Here is a 17311-nt window from a genome sequence, read left to right as displayed (position 1 = left end):
AGCCAGAAACAATAGGGACATGGTGTGAGGTTTCTGTACACTGGGGGCTGAGCCAGAAACAATAGGGACATGGTGTGAGGTTTCTGTACACTGGGGGCTGAGCCAGAAACAATAGGGACATGGTGTGAGGTTTCTGTACACTGGGGGCTGAGCCAGAAACAATAGGGACATGGTGTGAGGTTTCTGTACACTGGGGGCTGAGCCAGAAACAATAGGGACATAGTGTGAGGTTTCTGTACACTGGGGGCTGAGCCAGAAACAATAGGGACATAGTGTGAGGTTTCTGTACACTGGGGGCTGAGCCAGAAACAATAGGGACATAGTGTGAGGTTTCTGTACACTGGGGGCTGAGCCAGAAACAATAGCAGACACTGGGGCAAAGATCATTCTAGTGAATGCGGAGAAGGGTGAAGCCCAATGTAAATTTGTCACTGCCATTAATAATCCTCGTTGTCAGAGCAGTGGCATTAACATTGGTGTGAACAAAGCCTTACATGGCACCCACGTCGTTAGCAACTGAGCCCCGGAGAAGAACGTGTGGCTTCTATGTCGCTTTAGTAGGGCACGTTTGGCTTCTACAACATGGCTGCACTACGAGAAAACCTCATCGAGTCAGGCCACAAGTAGAGCAGCCATAGAGCAGAGCCCCTCAGAGCAGAGCCCCTCAGCGCAGCGCCCCTCACAGCAGCGCCCCTCACAGCAGAGCCCCTCAGAGCCGCGCCCCTCAGAGCAGCGCCCGCTGTCACGAGCACAGTCTACGTAGCCCCTCAGAGACGGCCGACACTGGCGGGGGAACCGGGGACGGAAGTGACGGGGGAGGAATAGGATGATGAAGCTGAAGAACAGCCAGACCCGGACGTATGATCGGGACGGGTATAAGAAGCGGGCAGCGTGCGTGTGCTTTCGGAGCGGGGCCGAGAATGAAGTGTGTATACGGTGGGGGAGGGGTGGATGGGAACAATGCATGTGGATGCAGCCGGTGGTGAGGGCAGCTGCTCATGGCTGTCTCTGTACAGGGTGTCGCAGTGCTGCTGTGGTCAGTGCGGGCCGTTGTCCGTCAGCTGCCCCTCCTGTTGTGCTGCCCCCCATTATCTTCCTGGCTAGTGCTGTGCTCTCTGGAGGCCTTGCCTGGCTTTTAGGAGAATATCCTTTTGTGACAGGATGCTGAAAGTGTTTTTTATTCCTCCAGTTTCTTATTCTGCAATTTTTTTTCTGTTTTTTTTTCTCTTACAGGTTTAACTACAAAATAAAAAAATACAATGCTGTGAGGTGCCCTGATGTGAATCCACTTCAAAGCCACTGCAAAAATTATACACTGGCACAAAAAAGGGCATCAAAGTGGGCACTGAAGGGCGTTAAATGACTCTGGGCCACTGATCACACAGTGCAGACACACAGATAGTGGTGACCCGTTTATACTAATACAGCAAAAAATTCTAGTTGCCCACTATGATGCCCAGAACCCATTTGGGCCAGGCTGGAGTGACCTTACTTTGACGGGGGCATCACTATCTATGTAATGGTGCTGTGAGATCAGTGGCCCAAAGTCATTTAACCCCTTGAATACACCAGTTACTTATTCAAGTTATTAAAATCGACTGCTCACCTTTATGCCAGTTGTGATGCTCAGAACCTAATTGGGCCAGGCTGGAGTGACCTGAATTAGATGTGGGTCATCACTATCTGTGTGTCTGCATTGTGAGATCACTGGCCCAAAGTCATTTAACCCTTTCAGTAACACCCATGGGTGCCCATTTTTGTGCCAGCATATCATTTTTGTAGCTGCTTTTAAGTGTATTCATATCAGAGCACCTCACTGCATTTTTATTATTGTGATTTTTGTAGTTAAACCTGTAAAAAACAGGGGGAAAAAATTGCCAAATAAGAAGTTAACTTCAGCCCTCCATAAAAAAGTGGACAAATAAGAAACCAACTAGCACAGTGTTTGTGACATCTAGCAGTGCTGCCCATCTACTGCCTGCGGAGCTCTTCCCTTCCTATCTCCCTCCATGAGCACTGCTGTCTGTTTGCTCCCTCTTGCCTCCCCCCCCCCAGCAGTTGTGCCTGTGGAGTGCTCCCTCTCACCCCCCCCCCTCCTCCCCTATTACCAGCAGTGCTGCCTGTGGAGTGCTCCCTCTCTCTCCTCCTCCACTATTGCCAGCAGTTCTGCCTGTGGGGTGCTCCCTCTCTCTCCTCCTCCACTATTGCCAGCAGTGCTGCCTGTGGAGTGCTCCCTCTCTCTCCTCCTCCACTATTGCCAGCAGTGCTGCCTGTGGAGTGCTCCCTCTCTCTCCTCCACTATTGCCAGCAGTGCTGCCTGTGGAGTGCTCCCTCTCTCTCCTCCTCCACTATTGCCAGCAGTGCTGCCTGTGGAGTGCTCCCTCTCTCTCCTCCTCCACTATTGCCAGCAGTGCTGCCTGTGGAGTGCTCCCTCTCTCTCCTCCTCCACTGTTGCCAGCAGTGCTGCCTGTGGAGTGCTCCCTCTCTCTCCTCCTCCACTATTGCCAGCAGTGCTGTCTGTGGAGTGCTCCCTCTCTCTCCTCCTCCACTATTGCCAGCAGTGCTGCCTGTGGAGTGCTCCCTCTCTCTCCTCCTCCACTATTGCCAGCAGTGCTGCCTGTGGAGTGCTCCCTCTTACCCCCTCCTCCCCTATTACCAGCAGTGCTGCCTGTGGAGTGCTCCCTCTCTCTCCTCCTCCACTATTGCCAGCAGTGCTGCCTGTGGAGTGCTCCCTTTCTCTCCTCCTCCACTATTGCCAGCAGTGCTGCCTGTGGAGTGCTTTCCACCCCACAGTACTCCCGCCCTTCTCCATGAGCAATGCTGCCTGTGGAGTGCTCCCTCTCACCCCCCCCCCTCCTCCCCTTTTACCAGCAGTGCTGCCTGTGGAGTGCTCCCTCTCACCCCCCCCCTCCTCCCCTATTACCAGCAGTGCTGCCTGTGGAGTGCTCCCTCTCACCCCCCCCTCCCCTATTACCAGCAGTGCTGCCTGTGGAGTGCTCCCTCTCACCCCCCCTCCTCCCATATTACCAGCAGTGCTGCCTGTGGAGTGCTCCCTCTCACCCCCCCTCCTCCCCTATTACCAGCAGTGCTGCCTGTGGAGTGCTCCCTCTCACCCCCCCCTCCTCCCCTATTACCAGCAGTGCTGCCTGTGGATTGCTCCCTCTCACCCCCCCCCTCCTCCCCTATTACCAGCAGTGCTGCCTGTGGAGTGCTCCCTCTCACCCCCCCTCCTCCACTATTGCCAGCAGTGCTGCCTGTGGAGTGCTCCCTCTCTCTCCTCCTCCACTATTGCCAGCAGTGCTGCCTGTGGAGTGCTCCCTCTCTCTCCTCCTCCACTATTGCCAGCAGTGCTGCCTGTGGAGTGCTCCCTCTCTCTCCTCCTCCACTATTGCCAGCAGTGCTGCCTGTGGAGTGCTCCCTCTCTCTCCTCCTCCACTATTGCCAGCAGTGCTGCCTGTGGGGTGCTCCCTCTCTCTCCTCCTCCACTATTGCCAGCAGTGCTGCCTGTGGAGTGCTCCCTCTCTCTCCTCCTCCACTATTGCCAGCAGTGCTGCCTGTGGAGTGCTCCCTCTCTCTCCTCCTCCACTATTGCCAGCAGTGCTGCCTGTGGAGTGCTCCCTCTCTCTCATCCTCCACTATTGCCAGCAGTGCTGCCTGTGGAGTACTCCCTCTCACCCCCCCTCCTCCCCTATTGCCAGCAGTGCTGCCTGTGGAGTGCTCCCTCTCACCCCCCCTCCTCCCCTATTACCAGCAGTGCTGCCCGTGGAGTGCTCCCTCTCACCCCCCCTCCTCCCCTATTACCAGCAGTGCTGCCTGTGGAGTGCTCCCTCTCTCTCCTCCTCCACTATTGCCAGCAGTGCTGCCTGTGGAGTGCTCCCTCTCTCTCCTCCTCCACTATTGCCAGCAGTGCTGCCTGTGGAGTGCTCCCTCTCTCTCCTCCTCCACTATTGCCAGCAGTGCTGCCTGTGGAGTGCTCCCTCTCTCTCCTCCTCCACTATTGCCAGCAGTGCTGCCTGTGGAGTGCTCCCTCTCTCTCCTCCTCCACTATTGCCAGCAGTGCTGCCTGTGGAGTGCTCCCTCTCTCTCCTCCTCCACTATTGCCAGCAGTGCTGCCTGTGGGGTGCTCCCTCTCTCTCCTCCTCCACTATTGCCAGCAGTGCTGCCTGTGGAGTGCTCCCTCTCTCTCCTCCTCCACTATTGCCAGCAGTGCTGCCTGTGGAGTACTCCCTCTCACCCCCCCCTCCTCCCCTATTGCCAGCAGTGCTGCCTGTGGAGTGCTCCCTCTCACCCCCCCTCCTCCCCTATTACCAGCAGTGCTGCCCGTGGAGTGCTCCCTCTCACCCCCCCTCCTCCCCTATTACCAGCAGTGCTGCCTGTGGAGTGCTCCCTCTCTCTCCTCCTCCACTATTGCCAGCAGTGCTGCCTGTGGAGTGCTCCCTCTCTCTCCTCCTCCACTATTGCCAGCAGTGCTGCCTGTGGAGTGCTCCCTCTCTCTCCTCCTCCACTATTGCCAGCAGTGCTGCCTGTGGAGTGCTCCCTCTCTCTCCTCCTCCACTATTGCCAGCAGTGCTGCCTGTGGAGTGCTCCCTCTCTCTCCTCCTCCACTATTGCCAGCAGTGCTGCCTGTGGAGTGCTCCCTCTCTCTCCTCCTCCACTATTGCCAGCAGTGCTGCCTGTGGGGTGCTCCCTCTCTCTCCTCCTCCACTATTGCCAGCAGTGCTGCCTGTGGAGTGCTCCCTCTCTCTCCTCCTCCACTATTGCCAGCAGTGCTGCCTGTGGAGTGCTCCCTCTCTCTCCTCCTCCACTATTGCCAGCAGTGCTGCCTGTGGAGTGCTCCCTCTCTCTCCTCCTCCACTATTGCCAGCAGTGCTGCCTGTGGAGTGCTCCCTCTCTCTCCTCCTCCACTATTGCCAGCAGTGCTGCCTGTGGAGTGCTCCCTCTCTCTCCTCCTCCACTATTGCCAGCAGTGCTGCCTGTGGAGTGCTCCCTCTCTCTCCTCCTCCACTGTTGCCAGCAGTGCTGCCTGTGGAGTGCTCCCTCTCTCTCCTCCTCCACTATTGCCAGCAGTGCTGTCTGTGGAGTGCTCCCTCTCTCTCCTCCTCCACTATTGCCAGCAGTGCTGCCTGTGGAGTGCTCCCTCTCTCTCCTCCTCCACTATTGCCAGCAGTGCTGCCTGTGGAGTGCTCCCTCTTACCCCCCTCCTCCCCTATTACCAGCAGTGCTGCCTGTGGAGTGCTCCCTCTCTCTCCTCCTCCACTATTGCCAGCAGTGCTGCCTGTGGAGTGCTCCCTCTCTCTCCTCCTCCACTATTGCCAGCAGTGCTGCCTGTGGAGTGCTTTCCACCCCTCAGTACTCCCGCCCTTCTCCATGAGCAATGCTGCCTGTGGAGTGCTCCCTCTCACCCCCCCTCCTCCCCTATTACCAGCAGTGCTGCCTGTGGAGTGCTCCCTCTCACCCCCCCCTCCTCCCCTATTACCAGCAGTGCTGCCTGTGGAGTGCTCCCTCTCACCCCCCCCCCCCCTCCCCTATTACCAGCAGTGCTGCCTGTGGAGTGCTCCCTCTCACCCCCCCTCCTCCCCTATTACCAGCAGTGCTGCCTGTGGAGTGCTCCCTCTCACCCCCCCTCCTCCCTATTACCAGCAGTGCTGCCTGTGGAGTGCTCCCTCTCTCTCCTCCAGTATTGCCAGCAGTGCTGCCTGTGGAGTGCTCCCTCTCTCTCCTCCTCCACTATTGCCAGCAGTGCTGCCTGTGGAGTGCTCCCTCTCTCTCATCCTCCACTATTGCCAGCAGTGCTGCCTGTGGAGTACTCCCTCTCACCCCCCCTCCTCCCCTATTGCCAGCAGTGCTGCCTGTGGAGTGCTCCCTCTCACCCCCCCTCCTCCCCTATTACCAGCAGTGCTGCCCGTGGAGTGCTCCCTCTCACCCCCCCTCTTCCCCTATTACCAGCAGTGCTGCCTGTGGAGTGCTCCCTCTCTCTCCTCCTCCACTATTGCCAGCAGTGCTGCCTGTGGAGTGCTCCCTCTCTCTCCTCCTCCACTATTGCCAGCAGTGCTGCCTGTGGAGTGCTCCCTCTCTCTCCTCCTCCACTATTGCCAGCAGTGCTGCCTGTGGAGTGCTCCCTCTCTCTCCTCCTCCACTATTGCCAGCAGTGCTGCCTGTGGAGTGCTCCCTCTCTCTCCTCCTCCACTATTGCCAGCAGTGCTGCCTGTGGAGTGCTTTCCACCCCTCAGTACTCCCGCCCTTCTCCATGAGCAATGCTGCCTGTGGAGTGCTCCCTCTCACCCCCCCTCCTCCCCTATTACCAGCAGTGCTGCCTGTGGAGTGCTCCCTCTCACCCCCTCCTCCCCTATTACCAACAGTGCTGCCTGTGGAGTGCTTCCTCTCATCCCCCCTCCTCCCCTATTACCAGCAGTGCTGCCTGTGGAGTGCTCCCTCTCTCTCCTCCTCCACTATTGCCAGCAGTGCTGCCTGTGGGGTGCTCCCTCTCTCTCCTCCTCCACTATTGCCAGCAGTGCTGCCTGTGGAGTGCTCCCTCTCTCTCCTCCTCCACTATTGCCAGCAGTGCTGCCTGTGGAGTGCTCCCTCTCTCTCCTCCTCCACTATTGCCAGCAGTGCTGCCTGTGGAGTGCTCCCTCTCTCTCCTCCTCCACTATTGCCAGCAGTGCTGCCTGTGGAGTGCTCCCTCTCTCTCCTCCTCCACTATTGCCAGCAGTGCTGCCTGTGGAGTGCTCCCTCTCTCTCCTCCTCCACTATTGCCAGCAGTGCTGCCTGTGGAGTGCTCCCTCTCTCTCCTCCTCCACTATTGCCAGCAGTGCTGCCTGTGGAGTGCTCCCTCACCCCCTCCTCCCCTATTGCCAGCAGTGCTGCCTGTGGAGTACTCCCTCTCACCCCCCCTCCTCCCCTATTGCCATCAGTGCTGCCTGTGGAGTGCTCCCTCTCACCCCCCTCCTCCCCTATTACCAGCAATGCTGCCTGTGGAGTGCTCCCTCTCACCCCCCCCTCCTCCCCTATTACCAGCAGTGCTGCCTGTGGAGTGCTCCCTCTCTCTCCTCCTCCACTATTGCCAGCAGTGCTGCCTGTGGAGTGCTCCCTCTCACCCCCCCTCCTCCCCTATTACCAGCAGTGCTGCCTGTGGAGTGCTCCCTCTCACCCCCCCTCCTCCCCTATTACCAGCAGTGCTGCCTGTGGAGTGCTCCCTCTCACCCCCCCCTCCTCCCCTATTACCAGCAGTGCTGCCTGTGGAGTGCTCCCTCTCTCTCCTCCTCCACTATTGCCAGCAGTGCTGCCTGTGGAGTGCTCCCTCTCTCTCCTCCTCCACTATTGCCAGCAGTGCTGCCTGTGGAGTGCTCCCTCTCTCTCCTCCTCCACTATTGCCAGCAGTGCTGCCTGTGGAGTGCTCCCTCTCTCTCCTCCTCCACTATTGCCAGCAGTGCTGCCTGTGGAGTGCTCCCTCTCACCCCCCTCCTCCCCTATTGCCAGCAGTGCTGCCTGTGGAGTACTCCCTCTCACCCCCCCTCCTCCCCTATTGCCAGCAGTGCTGCCTGTGGAGTGCTCCCTCTCACCCCCCCCCTCCCCTATTACCAGCAGTGCTGCCTGTGGAGTGCTCCCTCTCACCCCCCCCCCCTCCTCCCCTCTTACCAGCAGTGCTGCCTGTGGAGTGCTCCCTCTCTCTCCTCCTCCACTATTGCCAGCAGTGCTGCCTGTGGAGTGCTCCCTCTCTCTCCTCCTCCACTATTGCCAGCAGTGCTGCCTGTGGAGTGCTCCCTCTCTCTCCTCCTCCACTATTGCCAGCAGTGCTGCCTGTGGAGTGCTCCCTCTCTCTCCTCCTCCACTATTGCCAGCAGTGCTGCCTGTGGAGTGCTCCCTCTCACCCCCTCCTCCCCTATTGCCAGCAGTGCTGCCTGTGGAGTACTCCCTCTCACCCCCCCTCCTCCCCTATTGCCATCAGTGCTGCCTGTGGAGTGCTCCCTCTCACCCCCCTCCTCCCCTATTACCAGCAATGCTGCCTGTGGAGTGCTCCCTCTCACCCCCCCCTCCTCCCCTATTACCAGCAGTGCTGCCTGTGGAGTGCTCCCTCTCTCTCCTCCTCCACTATTGCCAGCAGTGCTGCCTGTGGAGTGCTCCCTCTCACCCCCCCTCCTCCCCTATTACCAGCAGTACTGCCTGTGGAGTGCTCCCTCTCACCCCCCCTCCTCCCCTATTACCAGCAGTGCTGCCTGTGGAGTGCTCCCTCTCACCCCCCCCTCCTCCCCTATTACCAGCAGTGCTGCCTGTGGAGTGCTCCCTCTCTCTCCTCCTCCACTATTGCCAGCAGTGCTGCCTGTGGAGCTCTCCCTCTCTCTCCTCCTCCACTATTGCCAGCAGTGCTGCCTGTGGAGTGCTCCCTCTCTCTCCTCCTCCACTATTGCCAGCAGTGCTGCCTGTGGAGTGCTCCCTCTCTCTCCTCCTCCACTATTGCCAGCAGTGCTGCCTGTGGAGTGCTCCCTCTCACCCCCCTCCTCCCCTATTGCCAGCAGTGCTGCCTGTGGAGTACTCCCTCTCACCCCCCCTCCTCCCCTATTGCCAGCAGTGCTGCCTGTGGAGTACTCCCTCTCACCCCCCCCCTCCCCTATTACCAGCAGTGCTGCCTGTGGAGTGCTCCCTCTCACCCCCCCCCCCCTCCTCCCCTCTTACCAGCAGTGCTGCCTGTGGAGTGCTCCCTCACTCTCCTCCTCCACTATTGCCAGCAGTGCTGCCTGTGGAGTGCTCCCTCTCTCTCCTCCTCCACTATTGCCAGCAGTGCTATCTGTGGAGTGCTCCCTCTCTCTCCTCCTCCACTATTGCCAGCAGTGCTGCCTGTGGAGTGCTCCCTCTCTCTCCTCCTCCACTATTGCCAGCAGTGCTGCCTGTGGAGTGCTCCCTCTTACCCCCCTCCTCCCCTATTACCAGCAGTGCTGCCTGTGGAGTGCTCCCTCTCTCTCCTCCTCCACTATTGCCAGCAATGCTGCCTGTGGAGTGCTCCCTCTCTCTCCTCCTCCACTATTGCCAGCAGTGCTGCCTGTGGAGTGCTTTCCACCCCTCAGTACTCCCACCCTTCTCCATGAGCAATGCTGCCTGTGGAGTGCTCCCTCTCACCCCCCCTCCTCCCCTATTACCAGCAGTGCTGCCTGTGGAGTGCTCCCTCTCACCCCCCCTCCTCCCCTATTACCAGCAGTGCTGCCTGTGGAGTGCTCCCTCTCACCCCCCCTCCTCCCCTATTACCAGCAGTGCTGCCTGTGGAGTGCTCCCTCTCACCCCCCCTCCTCCCCTATTACCAGCAGTGCTGCCTGTGGAGTGCTCCCTCTCACCCCCCCTCCTCCCCTATTACCAGCAGTGCTGCCTGTGGAGTGCTCCCTCTCACCCCCCCTCCTCCCCTATTACCAGCAGTGCTGCCTGTGGATTGCTCCCTCTCACCCCCCCCCCTCCTCCCCTATTACCAGCAGTGCTGCCTGTGGAGTGCTCCCTCTCACCCCCCTCCACCCCTATTACCAGCAGTGCTGACTGTGGAGTGCTTCCTCTCACCCCCCCTCCTCCCCTATTACCAGCAGTGCTGCCTGTGGAGTGCTCCCTCTCTCTCCTCCTCCACTATTGCCAGCAGTGCTGCCTGTGGAGTGCTCCCTCTCTCTCCTCCTCCACTATTGCCAGCAGTGCTGCCTGTGGAGTGCTCCCTCTCTCTCATCCTCCACTATTGCCAGCAGTGCTGTCTGTGGAGTACGCCCTCTCACCCCCCCTCCTCCCCTATTGCCAGCAGTGCTGCCTGTGGAGTGCTCCCTCTCACCCCCCCTCCTCCCCTATTACCAGCAGTGCTGCCCGTGGAGTGCTCCCTCTCACCCCCCCTCCTCCCCTATTACCAGCAGTGCTGCCTGTGGAGTGCTCCCTCTCTCTCCTCCTCCACTATTGCCAGCAGTGCTGCCTGTGGAGTGCTCCCTCTCTCTGCTCCTCCACTATTGCCAGCAGTGCTGCCTGTGGAGTGCTCCCTCTCTCTCCTCCTCCACTATTGCCAGCAGTGCTGCCTGTGGAGTGCTCCCTCTCTCTCCTCCTCCACTATTGCCAGCAGTGCTGCCTGTGGAGTGCTCCCTCTCTCTCCTCCTCCACTATTGCCAGCAGTGCTGCCTGTGGAGTGCTTTCCACCCCTCAGTACTCCCGCCCTTCTCCATGAGCAATGCTGCCTGTGGAGTGCTCCCTCTCACCCCCCCTCCTCCCCTATTACCAGCAGTGCTGCCTGTGGAGTGCTCCCTCTCACCCCCCCTCCTCCCCTATTACCAGCAGTGCTGCCTGTGGAGTGCTCCCTCTCACCCCCCCTCCTCCCCTATTACCAGCAGTGCTGCCTGTGGAGTGCTCCCTCTCACCCCCCCTCCTCCCCTATTACCAGCCATGCTGCCTGTGGAGTGCTCCCTCTCACCCCCCCCTCCTCCCCTATTACCAGCAGTGCTGCCTGTGGAGTGCTCCCTCTCACCCCCTCCTCCCCTATTACCAGCAGTGCTGCCTGTGGAGTGCTCCCTCTCACCCCCCTCCTCCCCTATTACCAGCAGTGCTGCCTGTGGAGTGCTTCCTCTCACCCCCCCTCCTCCCCTATTACCAGCAGTGCTGCCTGTGGAGTGCTCCCTCTCTCTCCTCCTCCACTATTGCCAGCAGTGCTGCCTGTGGAGTGCTCCCTCTCTCTCCTCCTCCACTATTGCCAGCAGTGCTGCCTGTGGAGTGCTCCCTCTCTCTCCTCCTCCACTTTTGCCAGCAGTGCTGCCTGTGGAGTGCTTTCCACCCCTCAGTACTCCCACCCTTTTCCATGAGCAATGCTGCCTGTGGAGTGCTCCCTCTCACCCCCCCTCCTCCCCTATTACCAGCAGTGCTGCCTGTGGAGTGCTCCCTCTCACCCCCCCTCCTCCCCTATTACCAGCAGTGCTGCCTGTGGAGTGCTCCCTCTCACCCCCCCTCCTCCCCTATTACCAGCAGTGCTGCCTGTGGAGTGCTCCCTCTCACCCCCCCTCCTCCCCTATTACCAGCAGTGCTGCCTGTGGAGTGCTCCCTCTCACCCCCCCTCCTCCCCTATTACCAGCAGTGCTGCCTGTGGAGTGCTCCCTCTCACCCCCCCTCCTCCCCTATTACCAGCAGTGCTGCCTGTGGATTGCTCCCTCTCACCCCCCCCCCCCTCCTCCCCTATTACCAGCAGTGCTGCCTGTGGAGTGCTCCCTCTCACCCCCCTCCACCCCTATTACCAGCAGTGCTGACTGTGGAGTGCTTCCTCTCACCCCCCCTCCTCCCCTATTACCACCAGTGCTGCCTGTGGAGTGCTCCCTCTCTCTCCTCCTCCACTATTGCCAGCAGTGCTGCCTGTGGAGTGCTCCCTCTCTCTCCTCCTCCACTATTGCCAGCAGTGCTGCCTGTGGAGTGCTCCCTCTCTCTCCTCCTCCACTATTGCCAGCAGTGCTGCCTGTGGAGTGCTCCCTCTCTCTCATCCTCCACTATTGCCAGCAGTGCTGTCTGTGGAGTACTCCCTCTCACCCCCCCTCCTCCCCTATTGCCAGCAGTGCTGCCTGTGGAGTGCTCCCTCTCACCCCCCCTCCTCCCCTATTACCAGCAGTGCTGCCCGTGGAGTGCTCCCTCTCACCCCCCCTCCTCCCCTATTACCAGCAGTGCTGCCTGTGGAGTGCTCCCTCTCTCTCCTCCTCCACTATTGCCAGCAGTGCTGCCTGTGGAGTGCTCCCTCTCTCTCCTCCTCCACTATTGCCAGCAGTGCTGCCTGTGGAGTGCTCCCTCTCTCTCCTCCTCCACTATTGCCAGCAGTGCTGCCTGTGGAGTGCTCCCTCTCTCTCCTCCTCCACTATTGCCAGCAGTGCTGCCTGTGGAGTGCTCCCTCTCTCTCCTCCTCCACTATTGCCAGCAGTGCTGCCTGTGGAGTGCTTTCCACCCCTCAGTACTCCCGCCCTTCTCCATGAGCAATGCTGCCTGTGGAGTGCTCCCTCTCACCCCCCCTCCTCCCCTATTACCAGCAGTGCTGCCTGTGGAGTGCTCCCTCTCACCCCCCCTCCTCCCCTATTACCAGCAGTGCTGCCTGTGGAGTGCTCCCTCTCTCTCCTCCTCCACTATTGCCAGCAGTGCTGCCTGTGGAGTGCTTTCCACCCCTCAGTACTCCCGCCCTTCTCCATGAGCAGTGCTGCCTGTGGAGTGCTCCCTCTCACCCCCCCTCCTCCCCTATTACCAGCCATGCTGCCTGTGGAGTGCTCCCTCTCACCCCCCCCTCCTCCCCTATTACCAGCAGTGCTGCCTGTGGAGTGCTCCCTCTCACCCCCTCCTCCTCCCCTATTACCAGCAGTGCTGCCTGTGGAGTGCTCCCTCTCACCCCCCTCCTCCCCTATTACCAGCAGTGCTGCCTGTGGAGTGCTTCCTCTCACCCCCCCTCCTCCCCTATTACCAGCAGTGCTGCCTGTGGAGTGCTCCCTCTCTCTCCTCCTCCACTATTGCCAGCAGTGCTGCCTGTGGAGTGCTCCCTCTCTCTCCTCCTCCACTATTGCCAGCAGTGCTGCCTGTGGAGTGCTCCCTCTCTCTCCTCCTCCACTATTGCCAGCAGTGCTGCCTGTGGAGTGCTCCCTCTCACCCCCCCTCCTCCCCTATTACCAGCAGTGCTGCCTGTGGAGTGCTCCCTCTCACCCCCCCTCCTCCCCTATTACCAGCAGTGCTGCCTGTGGAGTGCTCCCTCTCACCCCCCCTCCTCCCCTATTACCAGCAGTGCTGCCTGTGGAGTGCTCCCTCTCACCCCCTCCTCCCCTATTACCAACAGTGCTGCCTGTGGAGTGCTTCCTCTCACCCCCCCTCCTGCCCTATTACCAGCAGTGCTGCCTGTGGAGTGCTCCCTCTCTCTCCTCCTCCACTATTGCCAGCAGTGCTGCCTGTGGGGTGCTCCCTCTCTCTCCTCCTCCACTATTACCAGCAGTGCTGCCTGTGGAGTGCTCCCTCTCTCTCCTCCTCCACTATTGCCAGCAGTGCTGCCTGTGGAGTGCTCCCTCTCTCTCCTCCTCCACTATTGCCAGCAGTGCTGCCTGTGGAGTGCTCCCTCTCTCTCCTCCTCCACTATTGCCAGCAGTGCTGCCTGTGGAGTACTCCCTCCCACCCCCCCTCCTCCCCTATTGCCATCAGTGCTGCCTGTGGAGTGCTCCCTCTCACCCCCCCTCCTCCCCTATTACCAGCAGTGCTGCCTGTGGAATGCTCCCTCTCACCCCCCCTCCTCCCCTATTACCAGCAGTGCTGCCTGTGGAGTGCTCCCTCTCTCTCCTCCTCCACTATTGCCAGCAGTGCTGCCTGTGGAGTGCTCCCTCTCTCTCCTCCTCCGCTATTGCCAGCAGTGCTGCATGTGGAGTGCTCCCTCTCTCTCCTCCTCCACTATTGCCAGCAGTGCTGCCTGTGGAGTGCTCCCTCTCACCCCCCTCCTCCCCTATTGCCAGCAGTGCTGCCTGTGGAGTACTCCCTCTCACCCCCCCTCCTCCCCTATTGCCAGCAGTGCTGCCTGTGGAGTGCTCCCTCTCACCCCCCCCCTCCTCCCCTATTACCAGCAGTGCTGCCTGTGGAGTGCTCCCTCTCACCCCCCCTCCTCCCCTATTACCAGCAGTGCTGCCTGTGGAGTGCTCCCTCTCTCTCCTCCTCCACTATTGCCAGCAGTGCTGCCTGTGGAGTGCTCCCTCTCTCTCCTCCTCCACTATTGCCAGCAGTGCTGCCTGTGGAGTGCTCCCTCTCTCTCCTCCTCCACTATTGCCAGCAGTGCTGCCTGTGGAGTGCTCCCTCTCTCTCCTCCTCCACTATTGCCAGCAGTGCTGCCTGTGGAGTGCTCCCTCTCTCTCCTCCTCCACTATTGCCAGCAGTGCTGCCTGTGGAGTGCTCCCTCTCTCTCCTCCTCCACTATTGCCAGCAGTGCTGCCTGTGGAGTGCTCCCTCTCTCTCCTCCTCCACTATTGCCAGCAGTGCTGCCTGTGGAGTGCTTTCCGCCCCTCAGTACTCCCGCCCTTCTCCATGAGCAATGCTGCCTGTGGAGTGCTCCCTCTCACCCCCCCTCCTCCCCTATTACCAGCAGTGCTGCCTGTGGAGTGCTCCCTCTCACCCCCCCTCCTCCCCTATTACCAGCAGTGCTGCCTGTGGAGTGCTCCCTCTCACCCCCCCTCCTCCCCTATTACCAGCAGTGCTGCCTGTGGAGTGCTCCCTCTCACCCCCCCTCCTCCCCTATTACCAGCAGTGCTGCCTGTGGAGTGCTCCCTCTCACCCCCCCCTCCTCCCCTATTACCAGCAGTGCTGCCTGTGGAGTGCTCCCTCTCACCCCCCTCCTCCCCTATTACCAGCAGTGCTGCCTGTGGATTGCTCCCTCTCACCCCCCCCCCCCTCCTCCCCTATTACCAGCAGTGCTGCCTGTGGAGTGCTCCCTCTCACCCCCCTCCTCCCCTATTACCAGCAGTGCTGCCTGTGGAGTGGTTCCTCTCACCCCCCCTCCTCCCCTATTACCAGCAGTGCTGCCTGTGGAGTGCTCCCTCTCTCTCCTCCTCCACTATTGCCAGCAGTGCTGCCTGTGGAGTGCTCCCTCTCTCTCCTCCTCCACTATTGCCAGCAGTGCTGCCTGTGGAGTGCTCCCTCTCTCTCATCCTCCACTATTGCCAGCAGTGCTGCCTGTGGAGTACTCCCTCTCACCCCCCCTCCTCCCCTATTGCCAGCAGTGCTGCCTGTGGAGTGCTCCCTCTCACCCCCCCCTCCTCCCCTATTACCAGCAGTGCTGCCCGTGGAGTGCTCCCTCTCTCTCCTCCTCCACTATTGCCAGCAGTGCTGCCTGTGGAGTGCTCCCTCTGTCTCCTCCTCCACTATTGCCAGCAGTGCTGCCTGTGGAGTGCTCCCTCTCTCTCCTCCTCCACTATTGCCAGCAGTGCTGCCTGTGGAGTGCTCCCTCTCTCCTCCTCCACTATTGCCAGCAGTGCTGCCTGTGGAGTGCTTTCCACGCCTCAGTACTCCCGCCCTTCTCCATGAGCAATGCTGCCTGTGGAGTGCTCCCTCTCACCCCCCCCTCCTCCCCTATTACCAGCAGTGCTGCCTGTGGAGTGCTCCCTCTCACCCCCCCTCCTCCCCTATTACCAGCAGTGCTGCCTGTGGAGTGCTCCCTCTCACCCCCCCTCCTCCCCTATTACCAGCAGTGCTGCCTGTGGAGTGCTCCCTCTCACCCCCCCTCCTCCCCTATTACCAGCAGTGCTGCCTGTGGAGTGCTCCCTCTCACCCCCCCTCCTCCCCTATTACCAGCCGTGCTGCCTGTGGAGTGCTCCCTCTCACCCCCCCCTCCTCCCCTATTACCAGCAGTGCTGCCTTTGGAGTGCTCCCTCTCACCCCCCCCCTCTCCTCCCCTATTACCAGCAGTGCTGCCTGTGGAGTGCTCCCTCTCACCCCCCTCCTCCCCTATTAACAGCAGTGCTGCCTGTGGAGTGCTTCCTCTCACCCCCCTCCTCCCCTATTACCAGCAGTGCTGCCTGTGGAGTGCTCCCTCTCACCCCCCCCCTCCTCCCCTATTACCAGCAGTGCTGCCTGTGGAGTGCTCCCTCTCACCCCCCTCCTCCCCTATTACCAGCAGTGCTGCCTGTGGAGTGGTTCCTCTCACCCCCCCTCCTCCCCTATTACCAGCAGTGCTGCCTGTGGAGTGCTCCCTCTCTCTCCTCCTCCACTATTGCCAGCAGTGCTGCCTGTGGAGTGCTCCCTCTCTCTCCTCCTCCACTATTGCCAGCAGTGCTGCCTGTGGAGTGCTCCCTCTCTCTCATCCTCCACTATTGCCAGCAGTGCTGCCTGTGGAGTACTCCCTCTCACCCCCCCTCCTCCCCTATTGCCAGCAGTGCTGCCTGTGGAGTGCTCCCTCTCACCCCCCCCTCCTCCCCTATTACCAGCAGTGCTGCCCGTGGAGTGCTCCCTCTCTCTCCTCCTCCACTATTGCCAGCAGTGCTGCCTGTGGAGTGCTCCCTCTGTCTCCTCCTTCACTATTGCCAGCAGTGCTGCCTGTGGAGTGCTCCCTCTCTCTCCTCCTCCACTATTGCCAGCAGTGCTGCCTGTGGAGTGCTCCCTCTCTCTCCTCCTCCACTATTGCCAGCAGTGCTGCCTGTGGAGTGCTTTCCACCCCTCAGTACTCCCGCCCTTCTCCATGAGCAATGCTGCCTGTGGAGTGCTCCCTCTCACCCCCCCTCCTCCCCTATTACCAGCAGTGCTGCCTGTGGAGTGCTCCCTCTCACCCCCCCTCCTCCCCTATTACCAGCAGTGCTGCCTGTGGAGTGCTCCCTCTCACCCCCCCTCCTCCCCTATTACCAGCAGTGCTGCCTGTGGAGTGCTCCCTCTCACCCCCCCTCCTCCCCTATTACCAGCAGTGCTGCCTGTGGAGTGCTCCCTCTCACCCCCCCTCCTCCCCTATTACCAGCCGTGCTGCCTGTGGAGTGCTCCCTCTCACCCCCCCCTCCTCCCCTATTACCAGCAGTGCTGCCTGTGGAGTGCTCCCTCTCACCCCCCCCCTCCTCCCCTATTACCAGCAGTGCTGCCTGTGGAGTGCTCCCTCTCACCCCCCTCCTCCCCTATTAACAGCAGTGCTGCCTGTGGAGTGCTTCCTCTCACCCCCCTCCTCCCCTATTACCAGCAGTGCTGCCTGTGGAGTGCTCCCTCTCTCTCCTCCTCCACTATTGCCAGCAGTGCTGCCTGTGGAGTGCTCCCTCTCTCTCCTCCTCCACTATTGCCAGCAGTGCTGCCTGTGGAGTGCTCCCTCTCTCTCCTCCTCCACTATTGCCAGCAGTGCTGCCTGTAGAGTGCTCCCTCTCACCCCCCCTCCTCCCCTATTACCAGCAGTGCTGCCTGTGGAGTGCTCCCTCTCACCCCCCCTCCTCCCCTATTACCAGCAGTGCTGCCTGTGGAGTGCTCCCTCTCACCCCCCCTCCTCCCCTATTACCAGCAGTGCTGCCTGTGGAGTGCTCCCTCTCACCCCCCCTCCTCCCCTATTACCAGCAGTGCTGCCTGTGGAGTGCTCCCTCTCACCCCCTCCTCCCCTATTACCAACAGTGCTGCCTGTGGAGTGCTTCCTCTCACCCCCCCTCCTCCCCTATTACCAGCAGTGCTGCCTGTGGAGTGCTCCCTCTCTCTCCTCCTCCACTATTGCCAGCAGTGCTGCCTGTGGGGTGCTCCCTCTCTCTCCTCCTCCACTATTGCCAGCAGTGCTGCCTGTGGAGTGCTCCCTCTCTCTCCTCCTCCACTATTGCCAGCAGTGCTGCCTGTGGAGTGCTCCCTCTCACCCCTTCCTCCCCTATTGCCA

General features: G+C 60.5%; 1 protein-coding gene across 2 annotated transcripts in view; it reads left to right on the top strand.

Moving 5' to 3' along the window:
- The first annotated feature begins 674 nt into the window (after positions 1-674).
- NUDT3 (nudix hydrolase 3) overlaps positions 675-17311 on the top strand; it is a 94089-nt gene continuing 77452 nt past the window's right edge. The window contains exon 1 of one of the 2 annotated variants that reach the window (XM_073670647.1): positions 675-925. In XM_073670647.1, the coding sequence (XP_073526748.1) occupies positions 827-925 (99 nt within the window). In that variant the 5' untranslated portion in view covers positions 675-826. The remainder of the gene's footprint in view (positions 926-17311) is intronic. The other variant, XM_073670646.1, reaches the window with a different exon arrangement.

This window comes from Phyllobates terribilis, unplaced genomic scaffold (assembly GCF_046119375.1).
Source record: "Phyllobates terribilis strain yellow unplaced genomic scaffold, ASM4611937v1 Scaffold_2__4_contigs__length_985480577, whole genome shotgun sequence".
Classification (NCBI taxonomy): Eukaryota; Metazoa; Chordata; class Amphibia; order Anura; family Dendrobatidae; genus Phyllobates; species Phyllobates terribilis.
Note: the sequence above shows the minus strand (reverse complement) of the source record. Positions and strands in the feature narration are given on the sequence as shown.